Here is a 23,807-nt window from a genome sequence, read left to right as displayed (position 1 = left end):
TCTCACTTTTATGCCTCATGACTTCTACTCCCTGAAAATCTCTCTCTTTGTAGTTAATGAACTTGTATTGTTTTATCTAATCCAGTGTGTTTAATTGAAATGTCTGGGAAACTCCATTTGGGATGGCAAGTTGTGTGCATATTATTTCTATTAAAGAAAAACTGACTTTGTATTATCCAGGAGAGGGCTGGGCAGTACAGGACATACATTTTGGGGGAAAAGGGGGGAATATAAGACTGGGAGTGCGTTGGGGTCATCCTGCAGTACAACCCAGGCTGGTGAGAGCCAGAGTGTAACCCAAGCGTGGCTGGCAGGCTGCAGTTACACACACAGAAGCCGATTCCAGTTGGGAGGTGTCACGGGCATTTATTTAGGGGCAGCAAGGAGAGGGACTAAGGCCCGGGGGCAATCCAGCATGATTGCTTCCCAGCCTAGGATGGGAAGGAGACTTGAACCTCCTTTGTGTGCTGCTCGTACCACACCAACAGATGTTGGCTGGCATCTCCTGTCCTGAACTCCAGCCAGCATCCGGCTCCTTGGATGATGATCCTGGCATTCTTCCAGAGCCAGTACTGCTTGGGGTCCTGCTGGGCCACCAGATCTATGCCCTGGCTGATGCAGGCAGCCAAATCCTCCGTCATCAGCCCTTTCTCCTCCAACTCATTCTTTTTCCTGAGGACGTCTATTGGGGTCACTTCCTTGCCGCATTCAACGATGAATTCCATGCTGAGGCCAAAGGTTCCTTCACAGCCGGCACAGAAATTCCCCAACCTCCTGGTTGAAGGCTGCCAAGAACTGAAATAAATCGATGCATTGTGGGGGGGATTGTGGATTAAGGGAGTGGGGGGTGGGGTCCCGCTGTGCTGCAGTATCTCAGCTTTCATGCAAAAGAAAAAAGTTTGTTTCTAGCCCTCACAGCAGCGAAGAAAACATCCCAAATGTGGAGTCGGTGTAAGCAAAGCAGTGATGCCTGAGTCTGCAGGCAGCCCTGGCCAGTTGCTCCGAGAGGCTGCTGCCTTCACCACAGTGGAATGTTGACTCTGAACCCTAGTGACTCCCTTTCAAACACGTTGGTGATCAAAGCATGTAAGAACAGAGAGGAACTAGCATGGTCTGACGATCCACACTTCCCTCTGTGAGAAGCAGTTTGTACTGGTGTTGTGAGTGGATGGGGTTTTGGTTGTGGGTGGAGCCTGGGAAATACCACTACCCATTTGTGGGGAGAAGGGTGTGAAGGGACAGCATGTTGATAAGGAATCCCATTATCCTCCAATTTCTTGTATTCTCTATACCTGCAGCACTGCCTACAGACCCCACCCAAGAGGGAGGGCTTATTTGACTAAGCACTGTACATGCATATAGTGCAGTGGTTCTCAAACTTTTGTACTGGTGACCCCTTTCACATAGCAAGCCCCTGAGTGTGACCCCCCCATACATTAAAAACACTTTAAAGTATATTTAACACCATTATAAATGCTGGAGGCAAAGTGGGGTTTGGGGTGGAGGCTGACAGCTCACAACCCACCCCAGCTAATAACCTCGCAACCCCCGAGGGGTCCCAACCCCCAGTTTGAGAATCCCTGGTATAGTGTATATCTCTCACTATTAGAACCCAGTGCATTCCCAGAGCTGGAGCTAGAACCCAGGAGTCCTGAATCCCAGTCCCCCCTGCTTTAACCAGTAGACCTCACTCCCCTCCCATAGCCAGGAAGAGCGTGCGCACGCACACACACGCACGCACACGCACACACACACACTCACTCTCCCTCCCCTTTCCCCAGCCTCACAGCTCAGTGTTGCCTGGTGTTAACTACCCAGTTTCTGGGGTGGGAAGCGCGGGGGAAGGAGGGTGACTCCTGGAAATCCCACGGTTGGGGCGGGGAGATCCTACAGCAGAGGAAGAGAGAAAGCCTCGGGGGGTGGAGGGCAGACAGGGGATGGAAATTCTCACATTTGGGGGTGAAGGAGGAAAAGTAACTTTCTCAGGGGAGTTGGGAGGGGGCTGGAGAGATGCGGGGTTTTGGGGGCGGGGGAGACAGGGTAAAAGCCCCATAACCAACCAGCTCCTTCGCCGCTGGGAAACCTGGCATCTGTTGCTCTGTCTGCTTAGCCTGTGAGTTGCTGCCAGCGATGCAGCACCTGTGCCAGGCCGGGGCAGGCCCTGGAACACGTGGGACGTGCAGCCAGACGCGACTGAGTAACCCGGCAGGGCGTGGAGCCAGGCGATAAGGGTAAAACTCATCTGGGCGGGAGCCAGAGCTTTTCCAGGGGCCAGGCCCTGACTCTGGACTGAGCGCCCCCAGGAACGAAAGGCCAGCCCAGCCCCATTGTCCGCCCCGTGTGCCAGGTGCATTCGTTGACCTGCCTTCTCTAATAACACCGTGCAATGTGTGGATTAGTGGGAAGGGGGGCATGCTCCTTCAGCTCCATTCCTCCCCCGCCCCCAGCTTCATCTATTTCCCTACTGCTCACCCCGATCTTCCCCCGGTGTCACCCTTATTCCCCCCTCCCCGACTTCCAGCTCCCCCCCCCATTCTCACCTCAATGCTAGGGGCTCACTGTGTTCCATCCCCCCTCGCTCCCCATGCCACAGGCTCCGTCTGCCCCCATCCCCCAGACCCACCCTGTGCTTGTGCCCCTGGAACCCAGGTGTCCTGCTACCGGAGCTCTAGCTGCTGGAGCATGCTGCCCCCTCGTGGTACACACACCACATGCGGACACTCCCATCCCACGCTGCCAGGGAGCTGAGTTAAGGAAGTTCTTCCAACTTGGATGCATACAGTGGTGGTCCGATTAGGGCGACCAGGTAGCAAGTGTGAAAAATCACGACACTTTTTTTCCCGCCCCGAGGGATGGGGTACAAGTGCATATATAAGACAAAGCCCCGAATATTAGGACATCTGGTTACCCTAGATCCGATTGTGTTAGTTTATTCATATGACACCAATACAGCAGCTGCTACTTATTAAAAGAGATCAATAGAAGCCCCCATAATCAAACCTCAGTAGGCAGATTTCCATCCTCCCTGTATACATCCATTGTTTTAAAACCCTTACAACTAGAGCCCATTGCTGCTCAGGGATCCCCCGCCCCTCAGCAGAAATCCAGCTCTTCAGAGTGGATGGAGAAAGCACAGACCAGTGGAGAGAGACAGACTGGGATCCAGTGTAGACAGGATTACAGGCGGTAGGGAGTGTATGACTCTCTAAGTTCTAACTTCTGGGGTTCTGGGCACGTGATGGAATATTGTAGGACCAACCTGCGCTGGATGCTGGATGAATCCACAGCCTCTGCCCCAAGGAGCTCACAGTCTAAATAGACAAAGTGAGAGAGGGGAAACTGAGGCATAGGGTGGGGTACCTGTCTTGCCTGGGTCTCCTGATTTACAGCCCAGTCCCTGACCTGCTAGGCTGCACTGTTTTCTAATAGGCAACAATTCAAATGCCCAGAGAAAGTGGAGTTCAGTAATCCAATTGCTAGTGGGACTGGATAGGGCAGCATTAACCCCTTCTCTGCCAGCAGGTGGCCTCACCGGCAGGGGGCAAGTCATAGCAGCCTCCAGGTCTCAAATCCCAGTTGAGCCTTTTATCCCCCCTGGGCAGGTTTGTGGGGGTGAATGGGACACAGACAGTCTCTGTCATCCCCACCCAGGACAGGTGACCAGCTGCGCTAAGTGACGGGACCCGGCCTGGATTCAGGACCCACGAAGGGGCGTCATCTCCCCCAGCTTCCTTCTCAGTTCCGCTCAGGGTCATCTGCTAAGAATTACGGGGTTACTTCTCCTGGGATGGCCTCCCAACCTTTCCCACACTCCAGCTGGCCCCCGAGAGATTTCCTGCCTCTCACCCGTGCACTGAGTTAACATTCTCAGTCACCAGGTCCCCAAGAACAAACCTGGCTGTGTCCCTATGTAATCCACTGGGTGAGTGTTCATTCCCAGTCCCCCTCTGTGCCAATCCACAAGGCATGAGTTGTGACAGAACCAGACTCAAAGCTTTAAATCAAGCTGTAGCAGACTACTCATGCTTTTAATTCTGGCTGTCCCTGGTTCAATCCCAGCATTTCGACCAGCTCCCGCCTCCCTCCTCCTGCCCCCTTTTCTCCTGACTGTATCAGGAACCACTAAAGGGATCAAGATCAAGCTAGATCTTCCTTCCCCCCATTTCAGCCTCTTGTCTCCCAGACTCGACTACTGACGTCAGTTCTGGTGAAAATCCTGGATCCTGCTTTGAAACGTTTCCTGACACAGCAGCTCGAAGAATCGCTGAGCTAATGGGGAATGGTATAAAATGTGGTGTTCTGGCTAACAGGGAATGGTGTAAACGTGACACTCCGGCTAATGGGGAAGGTTATAAATGTGACACTCTGGCTAAAGGGGAATGGAATAAATGTGACACTCTGGCTAATGGTATAAACCTGGCATTCTGGCTAATGGGGAGTGGTATAAATGTGATGCTCGGGCTAATGGGGGGACGATGTAAATGTGGCACCCAGCGCCAATTGCTCCTGGGACTTAGAGCCCATAGCCTGTGAATGCTTGCAGGAAACCATCCCGAAATATGCCCTTATCCTGCAGCAGTGAGTCCCACGGGTCCGTTCTGCCTCCCATTTCCAGGCGTTCTCCTTTTCGACCTTTGCAGCCTGGCCTCCTCTCCTCTGGAGTGCCTGAGTGCTGGGTGCTGCCCGCTGAGAAGCGGCACCTCTGTCTTTCCCCAACTTCTGTCCAGTGCCTCCTCTGAAACCACCAATGGGTCATGGATTGTTCTGTGTGACAAGTTTCTCTCTCAAGCCTTTATTTCATCCACGGATGAGCGGGAGGCAGCCCTGATGCCTGCCCGGTGGAGGGGAGATAGAGACCGGGGAGAGGGCGTGCGTGAGGGTGGACGGTTTCAGGGCTCAATGTGGTTTAGGGAAAGTGACAGCACCTCCCCCCTCTCCCTCCCTCCCTCTGCTGCTTCCCATCGAACTTGGGCGAGAGGAGGAGATTCCTCTTCATGGCATGCTGGCCGCCAGGGGCTCACTGATCAGCGGCTGGGGGCAGCCGAACACGCGTGACGGATGAACATTAGCCCCAGTTAGCGCGTGGATTGGAATTCTTAGCCCTGAGAGGATTTCCCGATGCCTAATATGGATCAAACTCAAAGGGGTTCCTCTCCCAGGTGGACTCCTTATTATCTCGTCCCTGGCAGACACCTTCCCCCTTAGTTGCACCTTTGGCAGGAAGGTTCCTGGGGTTGGTTTCCCTGTTGTCTCATTAGGATCCCTTCCTGGTGGTCGCTTTCCTCCTTACTCAGCCTCTTGGGAGGAGGGTTTCTCTCTGGGGTGGTTCCTCTGATGCCGGTAGAGATGGGAGCTACGCCCGAAGCACTTCCCACAGTCGGCGCACTGGAAAGGCTTTTCGCCGGTGTGGACGCGCCGGTGCCGCTCCCAGTGGGAACTCCAGGCAAAGCCCTTCCCGCAGTCGGCGCAGCGGAAGGGTTTCCCCCCAGCAGTGTGGAGCCGCCGGTGTCTGGCCAGCACCGGTGCCTGGCTGAAGCTTTTCCCACAGTCCCCGCACCGGTAGGGTTTCTCCACCGTGTGGGAAGGCTGGTGCTGGTCGAGGTCAGCAACACAGCTGAAACTTTTCCCGCAGTCGCCGCAGCCGTGGGATGTGTCCTCTCTGCCAGCCCGGTGCTTGGCCAGCGCCAAGCTGTGCCCAGAGCTCTTCTGCTGGCCTGCGTGCACCCGCTTGTGTTTCACCAGGTGGGCACTCTGGCTGAAGGCCTCCCCGCACTCCCCACAGGTGTGGGGCCGCTCACCAGTGTGGACGCGCCGGTGCCGCTCCAGGTGCGAGCTCCAGGCAAAGGCTTTCCCGCAGTCCCCACACTGGAAGGGTCTGTTGCCCCAGCGATGCTTGGTCAGTGCGGTGCTCTGTGGGCACTGGTGGGGCTGACCCGCTATGTGGAAGAGGCGCCGATGTCTGTCCAGCTGGGAGCCTCGAGGGAAGTTTTTTCCGCAGTCGGGGCAGGGACGTGGGGAGTTCTCCCCCATGGGGCTCATCTGGGCTGAGCTCTCCCCACTGTCAGGTTGCCTTTCTGTGTGGCTTTTCCGGTGCCTCACCAGCGCCGTGCTCCGAGCAAAACTTTTCCCGCAGTCGCCGCACTGATGAGGTCTCTCTGCTGCTGGGTGTTTCACAGCCAGGTGGCGTCTCTCCCCGCCGGCGTGGCACCCTCGGTGTTTGGCCAGTGCCGAGCTGTCCCCAAAGCTCTTCCCGCAGTCTGGGCACCCGTAGGGCCTCTCGCCTGTGTGCACCCGCTTATGTTTCACCAGGTGGGCGCTCTGGCTGAAAGCCTCCCCGCACTCCCCGCAGGTGTGGGGCCGCTCGCCGGTGTGGACGCGCCGGTGCCGCTCCAGGTGGGAGCTCCATGCAAAGCCTTTCCCGCAGTCCCCGCACCGGAAAGGTTTGTCTCCCCGGTGGCTCCGGCGGTGCCGGGCCAGAGCGGCGCTGCGGGGGAAGCTCTCCCCGCACTCAGGGCAGCGGTGAGGCTGCCGGGGGGCTGCGTGGGCCCGCTGGTGTTTGTGGAAGAAGGCGCTGCTGTTGAAGGCCTTGCCGCAGTCCGGGCACTCCAGGGGCTTCCCACCGGCGTGGGCCCGCTGGTGCCGGTAGAGGTGGGAGCTGCGCCCAAAACATTTCCCGCAGTCAGCACACTGGAAGGGCCGCTCGCCGGTGTGCAGCCGCCGGTGCCGGGCGTAGTGTGAGCCCCAGTCGAAGCCCTTCCCGCAGTCGGCGCACTGGAAGGGCTTGATCCCGGTGTGGAGGCGCAGGTGAGTGGCCAGATGGGAGCCCACCCGGAAGCGCTCCCCACACTCCGAGCAGCGGTAACGCTTCCCACCAGGGGCTTGGGGACGGCGGCGTGGGCCGGGCTCCTGCCCCACGTGGGACCGCTGGTGCGTAAGGAGGGCGGAGCTCTCGATGAAGCTCTCCCCACACTCCGGGCACGGGTAGGAGCCCTGCCCCGCGTGGGATCTCTGGTGGGTAAGGAGGGCGGAGCTCTCTGTAAAGCTCTCCCCGCACTCCGGACACAGAGAGGGCTCCTCTCCCAGAGGAAGTTGCCTACTACTGTCCACACTGAGCCTGGCTTCGGGGCTCTCCCCCAATCGGCCTCTCCGTGGGGCTGCCCCATCCTGGACTTTTTTGAAGCCTCCGTTGCATGGAGCTTCTCTGCCCCGTCTCTTCCCTGGTAGCTTTCCTTGCTGGCCTCTGGACCTGCTGGCTTTGCCCCTTTTGGCATTGCAGGCCACCTTCCCCCCGCTGCTTCCCGATGATGCCGTCTCAGGGCCTCCTGGCTGTGGAGCCTCCCCTTCGGTCTCGTTTGCTGTCCCTGGGATAAGGAGAGAGCTCAGACGTAAGCCAAGCCATGCGCCGGGGGGGCGGGGTCATCACAGGGACTCCCCACCCCCTCTCCTCACTCCTCCCTTCCCCCCATATTCCCTGTTCCTACTGTGCCAAGGGCTCTGTGTGCACCCCCAATCTTGCTGTGCCCCCTTTTCTAAAGGCTGTGAATGCCCCTCTTCTTTCTGTCCGGGAGAGAAGTCATTTGGGGGCCAGTGGGAGGACGGGCAGAGAGGAGACCAGGCCGTAGTTATGTTAGAAAGCGCTCACGGCACCATCAACCCTCGGCTTGATCAACAGACAACTGCAGAGGTGCTGGAATCTTGGCTGGGCTCCTCAGCTGGCAGCGGCTCCGTATGTCTCGTCTCCCGTCTCCCCCTGCCCTCCCCTCAGTGCTCCCCCCATTTTCGGTTGTCTGATTTTCCCCAAAGTCGATCGGGTTCTGACCGCTCATGCCGAGAGCATGCCCCGAAACTTTGGAATTGAGCGGACGTGGCATCCCAAAGTTGTTGCAAACGCTGTCGTGCTGAGTGGAAGGGCCCCGCAAAAAGCTTGGCTGTTAAGCCAAGGTGCTGAGCCAGAAGTGGGAGAGCTCCCAGGGGGGCTTCCTTGGGAAAGCCAGCTCCTGACTTTGCTCCCAGATGGTTTCTGAGCTGGTTGAATGGATTTCCTCACCTGGGCTGGTGTCTCTCGGGAGGTCTCTTCCCCCAGAGCCCCGGAGATCCGGGGGGACCCACGGCTCTTCCCCTTGCTCCAGCCGGGAGATCACGTCTGGTTTAGGGATGGGATATTCTGCGCACGGGTAGGGGGATAAAAGAGGGGAGAGATTAGGGTTTGTCAAGCCATTCGCCTGGCAGCCTCCTTAATACTCTGTGTCAGCCGCCACCTCCCACCCAGTGTGGGCTTTCCCAGTCTCACCCCATCCCACCCCACCTCCCGGCCTGTCTTCTCCTGCCTTCTCACCAGCTGGGCCTGGTGCAGTGTGTGAGCTTGTCTCCCCTTATTGGCTGGCCCCGGCACTGCTACTGGGTTGATCCCTCGGGATTTCCTGAGGCAAGCTGCGTTGCTTAGACGCGTGAGCAGGGTACCTATGGCCCCTGCCACATGCAGCTGCCCCAGCTGTGAAGCATCCTTGGTATGGCTCCATGGCCCATATGCAGCACCCTGGGGTCAGCCAGCGTTAAGGAGGGGGGAAATCCTGAGCTCCGGGCTTTAAGGACACAAGTTGTCCAGTTAATATGAAGGGATGAATTGTCCGGGGTACTCAGGAGGCACGGGGCAAATCGCCTACTGGTGGCCTTATTTGAAGATGGCAGAGTTCAAGACACTCAGCAGTTTTGCTATATAGCACTTGTTACTATTATGTGTGTTACAGGGCCCCGTTGGGCCAAGTGCTGCACAGACACACAATGAGAGACAGGCCCTTCCCCAGCTAAGATCAGGGCCCCATTGGGCCGGGTGCTGCACAGACACACAGGGAGAGACAGTCCCTGCCCCAGCTGAGATCAGAGCCCTGTTGTGCTGGGTGCTGCACAGACACACAGGGAGAGACAGTCCCTGCCCCAGCTGAGATCAGGGCCCCGTTGTGCCATGTGCCACACAGACACAAACTGAGAGTCAGTTCCTTTCCACAAGAGTTTACAAACTAAACAGACAAACAAGGTTCATTATACCTGTTTTACAGATGGGGAAACTGAGGCCCAGAGAGATGCAGCGACTTGGCCATGGTCATACAGGAAGGCTGTGGCAGAGGAGGTGTTAGTACCTTTATACAAGGCACTGGTGAGACCTCATCTGGAATACTGTGTGCAGTTCTGGTCTCCCATGTTTAAGAAGGATTAATTCAAACTGGAACAGGTACAGAGAAGGGCTACTAGGATGATCCGAGGAATGGAAAATTTGTCTTACGAAAGGAGACTCAAGGAGCTTGGCTTGTTTAGCCTAACCAAAAGAAGGTTGAGGGGAGATATGTTTGCTCTCTATAAATATATCAGAGGGATAAATACCAGAGAGGGAGATGAATTATTTAAGCTCAGTACCAATGTGGACACAAGAATAAATGGATATAAACTGGCCATCAGGAAGTTTAGACTTGAAATTAGACAAAGGTTTCTAACCATCAGAGGAGTGAAGTTTTGGAATAGCCTTCCAAGGGAAGCAGTGGGGGCAAAAGAGCTATCTGGCTTCAAGATTAAACTCGATAAATTTATGGAGGAGATGGTATGATGGGATAACATGATTTTGGCAATTAATTGATCTTTAAATATTCATGGTAAATAGGCCCAGTGGCCTGTGAAGGGATGTTAGATGGGGTGGAATCTGAGTTACTACAGAGAATTCTTTCCTGGTTATCTGGCTGGTGAATCTTGCCCATATGCTCAGGGTTCAGCTGATCGCCATATTTGGGGTCGGGAAGGAATTTTCCTCCAGGGCAGATTGGAAGAAGCCCTTGGAGTTTTTCGCCTTCCTCTGTAGCATGGGGCACAGGTCACTTGCTGGAGGATTCTCTACACCTTGAAGTCTTTAAACCATGATTTGAGGACTTTAATAGCTCAGACATAGGTGAGAGGTTTATCGCAGGAGTGGGTGGGTAAGATTCTATGGACTGCACTGTGCAGGAGGTCAGACTAGATGATCATAATGCTCCCTTCTGACCTTAATATCTCTGAATCTATGAACCCAGCACTCTTAAATCCCAGCCCAAAACCCTACCCACCAATTCACCCCCTCTCTCTAATCTGTGAGCTCTATTTGCAGTTCTGTGCAAGCCGGCGAGTCGGGCAGCCTTGGTAATCGAACCTGCTTCTCCTTAAACAAAACCAAACCACAACCTTGGAAATGAAATGAAAACAAAAATTGTTATGAATCCAGCCCTACAGCTGAGCCATGAAGCGCTCACCAGCCAAGCCGGGGCAGAGCCGCAGTTTTGCTTTATTCGAGTCAAAGCCTTATGGAACCTCCATGGCCTCGGTGCTTGAGCGCCCGCTTGAAGCCAGCCCTTAACTCCGCCCATTTGTGCCCACCAATGAAGCTACAATCTTGAATGAACTGAGCTGGTGGAAACGTTTTCTTTGGAAAATGGGGTTCTGTCAAAACTGATATTTCCCCCACTGGGAAAATGTCGATTTCAATGGAATTTTTCCAAAGTGTTTCGTGTCCTATGAGGTAGGGCTGGCTTCTGATCTGTTACCCCCAAGGTGACACAGAATCAAATATTATTACTAATTCTTCCTTGCAGTATTCACCCAACATAAGCACGGCCAAACTGGGGCAGAGCAATGGTCCATCTAGCCCAATAGCCTATCTCGGACGGTGGCCAGTGCCAGAGCTGCAGGAGGACAAGACAAAACTCCTACCAATTTCAAAGGTGCTTTGTGAGGACTGTGGGACTCTGGCCACTAAGGCAGAGCTGTTCTTTGCATCCCAGGGAGCACAGAGATCCATGAGAAGCAAAGAGTAGCTTAGAGCAGCCTAGGAGCTGCTCTTAATCATGTTGACCAGCACCATGCACAGCCCCAGTGTATGAGGCAACTTCATAGAATATCAGGGTTGGAAGGGACCTCAGGAGGTCATCTAGTCCAACCCCCTGCTCAAAGCAGGACCAATCCCCAACTAAATCATCCCAGCCAGAGCAGACCAACCCATAACCGAAGGCAGACAGTTCCTTACTGAGGGACATCAGGGTCTCATAGCTCTCCTGCATGACATCTCTGTACAGGGCCCTCTGCCGAGGATCTAGGAAGAGCCACTTCTCCATCGGGAACACGCAGCTGACTTCTTTAAAGTACCTGAAAGGACAAGAGAGCTCCGCTCAGCTCCTGCTGCTCCTGGAGCGATCCCAGCCTCCCCCAAAACCCCATACGCCGTTCCCAGGAGTGCTGATTGGTTAGATTCCCCCTCCTGAATGGAACTGGGTGCTTCGGGGAGCTGCTCCCCTATCCCACAGACGGGGAAATTACCGCCTCCTCTGGCTTTTGTCTCTTCCAAACAATTCGGCCTCAGATGAGCCGAGTCCCAGAAAGTTTGTCCCCCAAAGAGTAAGAGGATCCCGAGCGAATTGTGGCCGTTATTCAGCAGCCTGCAAGGGTGGAGCAAGGCGACCGGTGTGGGGCCTGAGTCCATATCACCCCCCCGATCCCCGCTACCTCCCACACTCTCCCTGCAGAGAGACGGACTGGGCCAGGCTGGGTCGCTTTATCCCAGCGCGGCCCCGGCCCCTCCCAGCAGCACTGAACCCACCCAGTGACAGAGTCTCGGAACCAAACGCCAGCAAAGAGCCGAGTCAAAGGGGTCGCTTTGGGGGATCCCCCCCAACACTGTGCCCCGGGACTCAGGTGAGACAGGACCAGGCTTTTCCTCTCCCAGCTCCTCACCTGGGCCCCAGGAAAGTCAGCTCTGCCCAGCGATGGATTTGGCCAAGGCTGGGAGCCGGGAACCTCCTTCCCCACTTATTGCTCCGGCTGCCCCTCCCACTCTCCCCCCCCCTTTTCTGTCCCCTTCCCCCTCTGCCTGGGAGACTGTCCTGTTCCCGGGGCGTTCACTCTCCCCGCGCTGGATCAGCGGCTGGGAGCCTGGGGGCGGCGGGGGTCTGCGGGGGCAGCAGCTCTGGGGCTCGCAGGATCCCCGGGGAGCAGAGCTGGGGCGAGCAGAGGCCCTGGGTGCAGAGTCACTGTCCTGCCCGGCCCCGGCCCTTCCCCCGGGTCCCCCCATCACCTGCAGGCTCCGGCCCGGGGGCTGGTGCGGGCCGAGCCCGGCGCTGGTGGCAGCCGCCGCAGACGGTCCCCACCCGGGCTGGGCACGGGGGGGGGCCTGGCTCGGCGCTACGGAAGCAGCAGCCGCTAACCCGGGAAGTTCAGCCCCCTGATCTGCTGATCACAGGAAACACCCGGCCGGGGGAGCGGGAGGGCGCTGAGCCAGACCCAGAGCCCTCTCGCGGGGACAGCTCCGGGGACCCCCCCCTTCCCAAGCTCCCAGAGGTGCTGGACTGGGGGGGGGGGGCTGCGGCCGCCCCCGCCCCCCCGGCTTGAAGCGGTTCCCATCATATGCAGGGTTTGCAGTTTGGGTCAATGGCTCTCAACCCCCCCTCCTCACACTGTACAAATTGTTCCAGCCCCCCCCCGTAGGACTGAAAGTCTCTATCCAGGGGAAATCGGGCCCGGCTGGGGCCAACCCTCGGCCCAGCAACCCCATGTGGAGGAGAGACACCCCCCCCACGCACCCCATGCTCTGTCACAAGTTGCTACCCTGCCTCCAGCTGCTTGACCTTGACCCGCACCCCCACCCCCAGCCAGTCAATTTCCACCCCCTGGCCGCCCGCCTCCTCCACTTCGCCCCTTTTTAACTCCTGTAAAAAGCAGTCAGAAGAATCTGATGCCAAGTAGGGCAGGGTGAGGGCAGCGGGCGGCTTCAGCAGATGTTACTGAGCATGCTCAGTAGGCACCCTAAGTAGCAAATGCTGTCAGGTAGCAATTTGGGACAGTACACCCCGAGTAGCTAATTCTCCTTTCGACCTAGCGCTGGCCAGGCTGGGGCTTAGGTCAGTTTAATGGCATCGCTCAAGGGAGTGGATTTTTCACACCCCTGAGTTATACCAACCAATTTCCTAGCGTAGACCAGCCCTATGTCTACACTCCACACTAAGTCCAGACTCTGACCCAGGGTTGAGTCCAAGCCCCCTTTTCTGTCCACACACACAAATCAGTCTGACTCGGCTCAGCAAGCACTCTGGATCCAAGTCCTAGGACCTCGCTGTGGGGGTGGGTGAGAGCCCAAGTCCCGCTGTGACTTGGGTCCAAGCCCTGTCATTTTGCAGTGTGGACGTAGCTCAAGCCGCAAATCTGAGTCAGAAGGTCTACGTTTTGGGGAGACCCAGGTCTGGCAATCGTAAGGCCAGGTTTACAATGCAGTGTGGACGCTGCAAGCCCAGGTGCTACCTGTCCACAAGCAAGTACTCAAACACGAAGTCTATAAGCCCGGGCTTAATGTACCGTGCAGACGTAACCCGGCCTAGCACTGTCAACCCCGGGGGTTAGGTCGGGCGAACTGTGTCGCTTAGGGAGGTGGATTTTTCACACCCTTGAGCAAAGTATCTGGGTCGACCAGACCTAAAGCTCATGAGCTGCAAAGGGTTACACTGAGCCTGAGTATGGGCAGACAGAGGAGCCTACAGGATGTACAGAGTTTTAACTGCAGCTGCACATTTCAAGTGTAGACAAGCCCTAGGCGTCCCCCAAATCCGTGTGCCTACCCAGATTGTCCTGCAATTTGCTGTGCATTACGGGGGCCCAGGAGAAGGTTGGTGACTCAAATGTCAGGTCATTTGAGCATGAGATTACTGAGATACTGCCCCGCCCCCTACCAAAACAAACCCACTTTTCTTCAAGGTTACAGATTCTACCAACACACTTGTGCATACCTGGCTTCTGAACTGCTAGTGGCTAAATGGGATGGGAAGGGGAGGGTGAGCTGGAAACGGGGCAGAGGGGGCTATATGCTGTGGGGGGGAAAGGGGAGGAGAAAGAGACATCACAGCACTCTTCACAGCTTCGTGATCAGTGACGGGAGCGGCAGAAGTGCCCTAAAAGTGGGGGGCCACATGCGTCCGAACCATTGCCCCATGCGCTGCACCGCCCCCTCTGAGGCCCCACCCCCGCATTGCCTCTTCTCCCTGGTCCTCCACTCTCACATGGCCCATTCCTCCCCCAGGCTCTGCCTTTGCACCACTCGTTCTGCCCCAGACCCTGTCCCTGCACTGTCTCTTCCCCCAAGGCACCCTCCCCTCCCCGCTCCCCCTTATGGACAGTAATAAGTGGGAGGGCCATGGCCCTCTAGCTCCCCCTGTTCTGGTGCCCTGATTAGTGATCCAAATGGGGGTCATTTGAACAAGGGATTGGAAGGATTAGTTAGAGGCTCATCTGTAAACATCAGTCAATGTCGATTTCACCGCCCATGCACAAACCCATGAACCAATCTCCCCATGGATAACAACTGAAAGGTACCGCAAGGCAAAGTAAGAAACATGCCTCTTGGCAGCTTAATCGAATTTGATTTAGGGCCATTTATTTGGCATATTACAACATGGGATGGTGACGGCTGGTGTTTTAATGGTACTAAAACTTGGACTTTTTGAATCTTGATGTCATTCCACAATGAACCTCCCCCCCATTGTCTGACCCTCTGGAACCGTGAAAATTTAAAGAGAGAAAACTGCTTAAAAATAAACATAGGTATTATCCATTCAAAATTATAAACCAATAAAAACCCAGTTCTACCAAGCCTGGATTGAGAAATTTGGTGCACTGCCACGCTGAGCAACTAGAATAATTACACAACACCCGGATCTGTCTATTGGTCCACTGATCCCGCAGACAAGTCTAGCCCCACATGTCCCCAACTATCCATTGCCAGGCATATATACCTGTGCTAAATATAATTCTGCCTGATCATTACCTATCTCCCTGTGCTCCCGCTGTCTCTCTGGCCCTCTCTTCTGGGCCACAGGTTCTCAAACTTCATTGCACTGTGACCCCCCCTTCTGACCACAAAAATTACTACATGACCCCAGGAGGAGGGATCAAAGCCGGAGCCCACCCAAGCCCTGCCCCGCCGCCCTGGGGCCAAAGCTGAAGCCCAAAAGCTTGTGCCCTGGCCAATGGGGCTCAGGCTTTGGCTTTGGTCCTAGGCCCCAGCAAGTCTAACACCAGCCTTGGCAACCCCATTTAAAGGGCTGTTTAATGTTTGAACGCTCCTGATCTAGGCCAAAGTGTCCCACCTTGCGTTTAGCTGTGATGCTCTGCTTAGTTCCCCCGTCCTGAGGCTCTGTGTAAGCTGGGAAGACTTGTTTCAGAGTAGCAGCCGTGTTAGTCTGTATTCGCAAAAAGAAAAGCAGTACTTGTGGCACCTTAGAGACTAACAAATTTATTAGAGCAACTCTGAAACCTAATAAATTTGTTAGTCTCTAAGGTGCCACAAGTACTGCTTTTCTTTCTGGGAAGACTCTCTCTCTCCCCAACAGAAGTTGATCCAGTCAAAGATATCAGCTCCCCCACCTTGGCTACCATCGAGCCAGGGCATTTCTAGGGCCAGCACAAGGGGGAAGTACCGGGGGAGGGTGGGGGTGCTTTCCCAACAGACAGATGGCTTGTGGGCTGCAATCTTGGGGCGAGGTTTCTGCAGCTGTCCCCACTAGAGGGCTCTGGTACATTGCTCAGGGCTGGGAGCCTGCTGCCTCCCTCTCTCTGTCTCTTTCTCCCTGGGTTTCCTGTGAGCAGCAGATCTGGGGCTGAACTTCCCGGGTGAGAAGGGAGCCCCTGGGTGCTGCCGCTTCAGTAGCCACCCCGGGGAGAGCCGGAGAAACCCCTCCTCAAAGCCCCCTCTGTGCCCAGCCCGGGGTGGGGACTCTGTGCGGTGGCTGGCACCAGCCCCTGCGGCAGCCCCGGGCTCTGCCCACTGAGCCTGCAGGGGATGGAGAGGGGAGAGGGACCGGCGGGGCAGCAGGAGCAAGAAGTGGGGAGGGAGGATCCCAGCTCCCAGCCCTGCCCGGATCCATCGCTGCAGCGTCCCTGGGCAGACTGACTCTCCTGGGATCAAGGTAAGGCGCAGAGAGAGGAGGAGCCAGTTGCTGCCCCTGCTGAGTTCCTGGCGGGGTGCTGAGGGGCAGGGGACCACGCCAGGGGGCTTCCTCCATAGGCGCTGGAACTAGGGGTGCTGCTGCCGCACCCCTTGTCTTGAAGGCTTTCCCATCATCTGCAGGGTTTGCAGTTTGCTTCAATGGCTTTCAGCCCCCCCCCCCGCACAAATTGTTCCCGCACCCCTGTAGGGCTGAAAGTCTCTATCTTGGGAAAATATGGCCCAGCTGGGGCCAACCCTTGGCTCAGCAAGCCCACGTGGAGGAGAGACCCCCTCCCCCTGCCCCCCATACTCTGGGGATACTAGGCTGCAGGCCACATGAGCTGCAGGTAGGGGCCACCTAGTTGCCAGCCTCTTGGGGAGGTGGAATTATTATGCAGATATAGGATTACCACCTTTGAAATCTCCCTCCCCACAAAAAAAAATCCAGCATGCAGCCCCTAACCACGAGGCAACTCCGCAGCCCCCACCCCCTTGAACTGTCACTTATAGTTATTCATGTCTAGGGCCCTACCAAATTCACAATCCATTTTGATCAATTTCACGGGCACGGGATTTAAAAAATCGTAAATTTAGTGATTTCAGCTATTTCAATCTGAAATTTCACGGTGCTGTAATTGTAGGGGTCCTGACCCAAAAAGGAGTTGTGGTGGGGTTGCAAGGTTATTGTAGGGGGGGTTGTGGTGCTGCCACCCTAATTTCTGCGCTGCTGCGGGTGGCGGTGCTGCCTCCAGAGCTGGGCAGCTGGAGACGGCGACTGCTGGCTGGGAACTCAGCTCTGATGGCAGGGCGGCCACCAGCAGGAGCAGCAGTGCAGATGGCAGGTATGGGATTGCCGCCCTTACTTCTGTGCGGCTGCCTGCAGAGCTGGGCCCTCGGTCAGCAGGCGCGGCTCTCCGGCCACCCAGCTCTGAAGGCAACAGTGCAGAAGTAAGGGTGGCATGGTATGGGATTGCCACCCTTACTTCTGCGCTGCTTCTGGCAGGGCGCAGCCTTCAGAGCTGGGCGGCCGGCCAGTGGCTGCTGCTTCCTGGCCACCCAGCTCCGAAGGCAGCAATGCAAAAGTAAGGGTGGCAATACTGTGACCCCCCCCTAAAATAACCTTGTGACCGCTGTGCAACTCCCTTTTAGGTTAGGACCCCCAATTTGAGAAATGCTGGTTCCGCTGTGAAATCTGTATCGTATAGGGTAAAAGCACACAAAAGACCAGATTTCACGGAGGGAGACCAGATTTCACGGTCCATGACGCGTTTTTCATGGCCGTGAATTTGGTAGGGCCCTATTCATACCCTCTCTCACACACCTGTGCGCTGAGCTTGCGTATGGATGGGCAGACAGCTGCTGTATTTGCCACAGTTTTGATCTGTTATTGCTTAAACTGCAGGAAATACAGATGGGAACGTTGCAGCACCTTTAGCTGGACACAGAAACTTTCAACAGTGGATAGCCCACTGTATTGTGAGAATGAAATGAAAATCTTTAGACCCATGTACAGAAACCAAAAACCTGGCAGATTAACTTATTTTTCCGGCAACTAGCAAATCCATAAAAAAACTGGTCAGGCCAGTCAAATATGAGCTACATGGTAACTCTATGGCAATGGAAGAGCTCTCCCTCCCGTCGGCACAGAGTGTCTTCACCGGACTAGCCCTCTGAGAACTTTCGACAGCTTTCTGCAGCCGCAGTTGGACTTGCTCTGCCCTGTGCTGGCTGGCTGTTTGCTGCAACCCTCCCATTTCCTTCCCGCCTGGTCTACACTTAAAAATGACTCCAGCAACCACACACCACACAACAGAACCACTAACCCAGGAACCTATCCTTGCAACAAAGCCCGTTGCCAACTCTGTCCACATATCTATTCAGGGGATACCATCATAGGGCCTAATCACATCAGCCACACTATCAGAGGCTCGTTCACCTGCGCATCTACCAATGTGATATATGCCATCATGTGCCAGCAATGCCCCTCTGCCATGTACATTGGCCAAACTGGACAGTCTCTACGTAAAAGAATGAATGGACACAAGTCAGACGTCAAGAATTATAACATTCAAAAACCAGTTGGAGAACACTTCAATCTCTCTGGTCACTCGATCACAGACCTAAGAGTGGCTATACTTCAACAAAAAAGCTTCAAAAACAGACTCCAACGAGAGACTGCTGAATTGGAATTAATTTGCAAACTGGATACAATTAACTTAGGCTTGAATAGAGACTGGGAATGGATGAGTCATTACACAAAGTAAAACTATTTCCCCATGGTATTTCTCCCCCCCCACCCCACCCCCCACTGTTCCTCTGATATTCTTGTTAACTGCTGGAATTAGCCTACCTGCTTGTCACCATGGAAGGTTTTCCTCCTTTCCCCCCCCTGCTGTGGGTGATGGCTTATCTTAAGTGATCACTCTCCTTACAGTGTGTATGATAAACCCATTGTTTCATGTTCTCTGTGTGTGTGTATATAAATCTCTCCTCTGTTTTTTCCACCAAATGCATCCGATGAAGTGAGCTGTAGCTCACGAAAGCTTATGCTCTAATAAATTTGTTAGTCTCTAAGGTGCCACAAGTACTCCTTTTCTTTTTGCGAATACAGACTAACACGGCTGCTACTCTGAAACTTAAAAATTGTCACTCCCTCAGCACTGTAGTGAGGTTGACCTAACTCCTGGTGTGGAGGTGGCTAGGTCGACGGAACGATTGATTCGCTGACCTAGCTACCTCCCCTCGGAGAGGTGGAGGAACGACAGCGATGGGGAAAAAAACAAAACCAAAAAACGTTCCAGAGATGTAGGAAGTGGCAGCCTAGCTGCAGTGCCATAGCTGGATGCAGTGTAGCCATACTAAGGATGTAAATAGTGGTTTAAAAAGTTAACCAGTTAAACTATTAAAATTATATCATTTAACCGGTTAACCGTTAACCAAAGTAGCTCTGGGGGGCCTAGCATGGGGGCGGGGGGAGGCTTGGGACTCGCTCCGACCCGTCCGGGGCTGGGGTCCTGCCGACGCGACCAGAGCTGGGGTCCGGCCAATGCGGCTGATGCTGTGGTCCCTCTGGCTGGCCAGCCCGACACAGCTGGGGCTGCTCCAGCCATCGTGGCTGGGGCTGGGATCCCTCTCGCCGGCCTGGCATGGAGCCGCCAGGATTAATGGTTAAAGTTCATTAACCGGTAAGCCTAATGCTTACCAGTTAACCGGTTAACCTTTTACATCCCTAAGCCATTCACACAGTCTCTTCATCTCAGAATCACTCCATGCCTCTCTATTCCTCGCCACCTCCCCTTCCCTTTCCTTTCCATTTAGCCGATCTGCGCCGAACTGACCCCTCCTCTATAAAAAAAAAAAAAAAAAGAAAAACAACAACCCACCATGGTACTAGCATGCCATTTGCCACGACCACGTTGTTCGCTCTGCTTGTGTGTTGTACCCCTTCCACACACTGTGTCTGTCTGGGTCGTTTTAAATAGGAAGGTCTGTGAGGTAGGGAGTAGCCTTTGGTTCTGTGGTTGGACAGCACTTAACACAGGGGGGACCCTGGTCCATGCCTGGAGTCCCCAGGTGCTATGCTAATACAAACAATAAATGTTAATAATAATAATAACAGGTGAATTTATTTTGGAGCATTTGAGGCTAAACCTCTTAGCCTTTGTTCTGAGCAGGGGCCGTGGAGGTGGGGATAACTACGTTTTGCCATTTTAAGAGTGTTGTCAGAGTTTCACCAATTCCAGCGCCTTTGGGGATGGAAATTTTACATTTGATGGAGAGAGAATTCCTAGGTCAGGTGCTTTCCTCTCTGTCATCTGGTGAAAATCTGTTTGGATGCAGATTTGTTATGAGAGTTGAGTGAATGTCTCTTGTGCAGAAACAAAGATTATTTTCCCCCTTTGATAAGGTTTGTTTCCTCACGGAGGAGCTAAGCCCGGTAACGCACACACCCATTTGTTTGGGACTGTGCGAACGGTCCCATTAATGTTGTTAAATTTAAGGAGAGAGTTTGAAAATATCTCAGTCCTGGTGTGGGAGCGGTGTTGTGCTGAAATAAAAAGACACAGACCGGGATCTTTAAATTCAGGAGCCTAAATTTAGACTCCTGAATCCATATTCAGGCACCTGGATAAGTGGCCTATTATCAAAAGTTCTGGGCACTCAGAACTGAACCCCAGTGACGCCCGCTCGGGACTTGTAAAAACCAGGATTCTTATTCAGGATACAGCTCGAGGAGGAGAACTTTAGGATGGTATCTTAAAAAATTGCATCTTGCGCGTTACGTCTGAATGGCACGGTCTAGAATTTCTGTCTGCAGGGAGTATGCAAAAGGCAAATGGGTGCAAAATGGACTAAAGCCGCTGCTGAAACTTCCCTATTTGTGCTTCTTGCCTGACAGGCTGCAGAAGAACGTCCGTGTTTCACTCCACGTTGTCCAGTCCTGCTTGAGGGCAGAAAAAGGGAATGGCTGCAGCAAAAGCAGTGACCTTTGAGGAGGTGGCTGTGTATTTCACCGCGGAGGAGTGGGCTCTGCTGGACCCCGCTCAGAGAGCCCTCTACAGGGACGTCATGCAGGAGAATTATGAGAATGTGACCTGGCTGGGTAAGTCACCATGAGCATTTCCCACCTACTCGGGTTGCAGGTCCTCTCCGGCCAACATAGGGCTGGGATCTTTGTCTGTGTAACGAGGAAATCGGGAATCTTTAACCAGCCCTGATCGCTCCTGTTCTCTCTTCCCCTGGGCAGGATTCCCCATCCCTAAACCTGACCTGATCTCCCGCATGGAACGAGGGGAACAGCTGTGGGTGCACCAAGCAGGTATGCCCTCCCTTCCCCCATCCTCTGTGCCATGGTATCGATGCTGAAGCACGTTAATTGCCAGCTGTGGGGAGGAGTTTGGGGCAGATTCCGCTACTGACTGTTCAGCTGATCCAAAAGCTTCTGCCTGTGTGACAAACCCTTGCCAATCCCCTTTCCCCAGGGCCCCTCCCTCCCTAGCACAGGGCATGACTCATGCTGGGTTCTCTCCTTCCCCCAGCAGGTGATGGGACGGCCAGTGAGAGCCAGGAGGAGAATCCCCAGCAGGGAGGCCCTGAGTCAGCAGAACCATATGGGAAGTTTGCAGGAAGGTCCCAGGGGAACATTTGCCAGGGAGGAGCTAGCGCGAGTCAGGGCAGGTCGGAGGAGCAGTGGGGAAACCTGCCTGGGGAGAGAGAGGGTAAATCCTCTCCTGAAGAGGGATGTTTCAAGAAATTCAAATTGCTGCTGGACCTTAAGGGGAAGCACAACAGAGAGATGGGAAATGCAGGCGCTGAACGTGGGCAAGGCTCACGAGAGATGCTCTGTCCAGGAAGCCCCGCAGAAGACACATCCCACAGATGCAGGGGAAGCCCCCGGCAGAGTTTGGCGTCTCCACAACATCTGAGTGGGATCCCCCATCGATGTCTCCACTGTGGGAAAACCTTCTGGTGGAGATCACATCTTCTGAGACATCAGATGGTGCACAAGGATGGGAAAAGCTTCAGCCCCAGCGCAGCCCGCACCATCCAGCAGAGAATCCTCTCGGGGCAGAAACCCTGCCAGTGCCCCGACTGTGGGAGAAGCTTTGATCGGAGGTTGACCCTCATTGCACATCAGAGGCTCCACACGGGAGAGAGACCCTATAAATGCCCCGACTGTGGGAAAGGCTTCGCTGACAGCTCCAACCTAACGAGGCATCGGAGACTCCACTCTGGCAAGTGCCCCTATAAATGCCTCACTTGCGGGAAAGCCTTCCGTGTCAGGTCCAAGCTCCTGGAGCACCAGGCCACGCATTTCCCAGGGGAGCCTTTTGCATGCTCCAAGTGTAGGAAATGTTTCCCCAGCAAGGCCCTCCTCCTCTGGCACCAGAAATCCCACATGGCAGAGTGGCCCTACAAGTGCCCCGACTGTGGGAAAGGCTTCGTGCAGTGGTTGCATCTGGTGCGGCACCAGGGGATCCACGCTGGGGTCAAGCCCTGCGTCTGTGCCGACTGTGGGAAGAGCTTCATCAAGACCTGGAACCTGACCAAACACCAGCGCTGCCACTCGGAGCAGAGACTCCATCAAAGTGCTGAGGGTAGGGAAAGCGTCCGTCTGCACTCATACCTGTCTCATGAGGAGGGACCCGATGGTATGGCCCTGCCGGAGAGTCACGCAGCGGAGAGACCCTACCGTTGCCTTGACTGCGGCAGGACGTTTAGCCGGAGCACAGACCTGCTGGCCCACCGGAGCACCCACACGGGTGAGCAATCCTACAAGTGCTCGGCATGCGAGAAGGGCTTCGGCGTACGCTTCAACCTGATGGTGCACCGGAGAGTCCACACGAGTGAGCGACCCTATGTGTGCCCTGACTGCGGGAAGGGCTTCAGCGTACGCTTCAACCTGATGGTGCACCGGAGAGTCCACACGGGCGAGCGACCCTACGTGTGCCCCGACTGCGGGAAGGGCTTCAGCCAGAGCTCCAGCCTCACGGCTCACCGGAGAGTCCACACGGGCGAGCGACCCTACCTGTGTCCCGACTGCGGGAAGGGCTTCAGCCGGAACTCCCACCTCAAATTGCACCGGAGAGTCCACACGGGTGAGCGACCCTACCCGTGTCCCAACTGCGGGAAGGGCTTCAGAACCAAAACGGCCCTGAGCACTCACCACCGGAGCCACACAGGCGAGAGACCCTACAAATGCATCGAGTGTGGGAAGAGCTTTAGCCAGAAGGCGCATCTGATGCAGCATGAGAGGACCCACCTGCGAGGCAGACCCTACAAATACGCCGAGTGTGGGAAAAGCTTCAGCCAGAATGCCCACCTGGCCAAGCACAGCCGGACCCACTGCGGGGAACGGCCCTGCATCTGCACATACTGCGGGAAGGACTTCGGCGACACCTTCACCCTGATCCAACACCAGCGCACCCACACAGGGGAGCGGCCCTATCAGTGCACCGAGTGCGGGAAAAGCTTCAAATGGCAGGCACACCTGGTTCAGCACCAGAGGACACACTCTGGGGAAAAGCCCTATGTCTGTGCTGACTGCGGGAGAAGATTCACGGAGAGCTCCACCTTGATCAAGCACCGGCGGATCCACACCGGGGAGAGACCCTACAAATGCAAGGAGTGTGGGAAAAGCTTCCGCCAGCACTCCAACCTGGCCCAGCATGCCTGGGTCCACTCAGGAGAGAAACCTGGCCAAGACCACGGGGGCAGCTGCACGGACCTCACGGCCCTGCCGGAGCGCCACGTGGCAGAGAGACCCTACCGCTGCCTCGACTGCGGCAGGACGTTCAGCCGGAGCACAGACCTGCTGGCCCACCGGAGTAACCACACAGGTGAGCAGCCCTACAAGTGCCTGGACTGCGGGAAGGGCTTCAGCGTACGCTTCAACCTGATGGTGCACCGGAGAGTCCACACGGGCGAGCGACCCTATGTGTGCCCCGACTGCGGGAAGGGCTTCAGCCAGAGCTCCAGCCTCACGACTCACCGGAGAGTCCACACGGGCGAGCGACCCTACCCATGTCCCGAGTGCGGGAAGGGCTTCAGCCGGAGGTCCAATCTCACCGCTCACCAGAGAGTCCACACTGGGCCAGCTGATTAAGGGCTGGGCAATACCCTTGGCTGTTACCCTTGGATACAGGTGAGACCGTTACAGTGATGACCTATGAAATCCCGGACAAACCTTACTGAATTTCTGTTTAACACCTCTGGGGTTTATGCAAATGGAGTTAAAAATGCAAATGTTTCTGTGCTACAGTGGGATTGTTTGGAACTCCATTATCAAGAAGACAGGATTAATACAACTGCTGGGACATATGCA

At 55.3% G+C, this 23,807-nt stretch overlaps 2 protein-coding genes and 1 pseudogene across 2 annotated transcripts in view; 2 read left to right on the top strand and 1 right to left on the bottom strand.

Moving 5' to 3' along the window:
* The window catches only part of LOC119842653, a 1,040,433-nt pseudogene that overhangs the window by 714,851 nt on the left and 301,775 nt on the right, over positions 1–23,807 (top strand).
* Positions 2,886–12,642, bottom strand: LOC119843285 (zinc finger protein 420-like). The gene is made up of 4 exons (XM_038372445.2): positions 12,591–12,642; positions 11,042–11,160; positions 8,048–8,164; positions 2,886–7,361 (listed from the first exon to the last, which is right to left on the bottom strand). Exons 1-4 carry the CDS (start codon positions 12,593–12,595, stop codon positions 5,287–5,289), a joined length of 2,316 nt encoding a protein of 771 aa, XP_038228373.1. The 5' UTR covers positions 12,596–12,642; the 3' UTR covers positions 2,886–5,286.
* The window catches only part of LOC119843280 (zinc finger protein 585A-like), a 30,232-nt gene continuing 21,955 nt past the window's right edge, over positions 15,531–23,807 (top strand). The window contains exons 1-4 of the mRNA XM_038372415.2: positions 15,531–15,962; positions 20,382–20,585; positions 20,730–20,801; positions 21,022–23,579. Of these exons, the coding sequence (XP_038228343.1) occupies positions 20,447–20,585; positions 20,730–20,801; positions 21,022–23,579 (2,769 nt within the window). The 5' untranslated portion in view covers positions 15,531–15,962; positions 20,382–20,446. The remainder of the gene's footprint in view (positions 15,963–20,381; positions 20,586–20,729; positions 20,802–21,021; positions 23,580–23,807) is intronic.

This window comes from Dermochelys coriacea, chromosome 14, assembly GCF_009764565.3.
Source record: "Dermochelys coriacea isolate rDerCor1 chromosome 14, rDerCor1.pri.v4, whole genome shotgun sequence".
Lineage (NCBI taxonomy): Eukaryota > Metazoa > Chordata > Testudines > Dermochelyidae > Dermochelys > Dermochelys coriacea.
The sequence above is the reverse complement of the archived record's forward strand: the minus strand, read 5'-3'. Positions and strand labels throughout refer to the sequence as shown.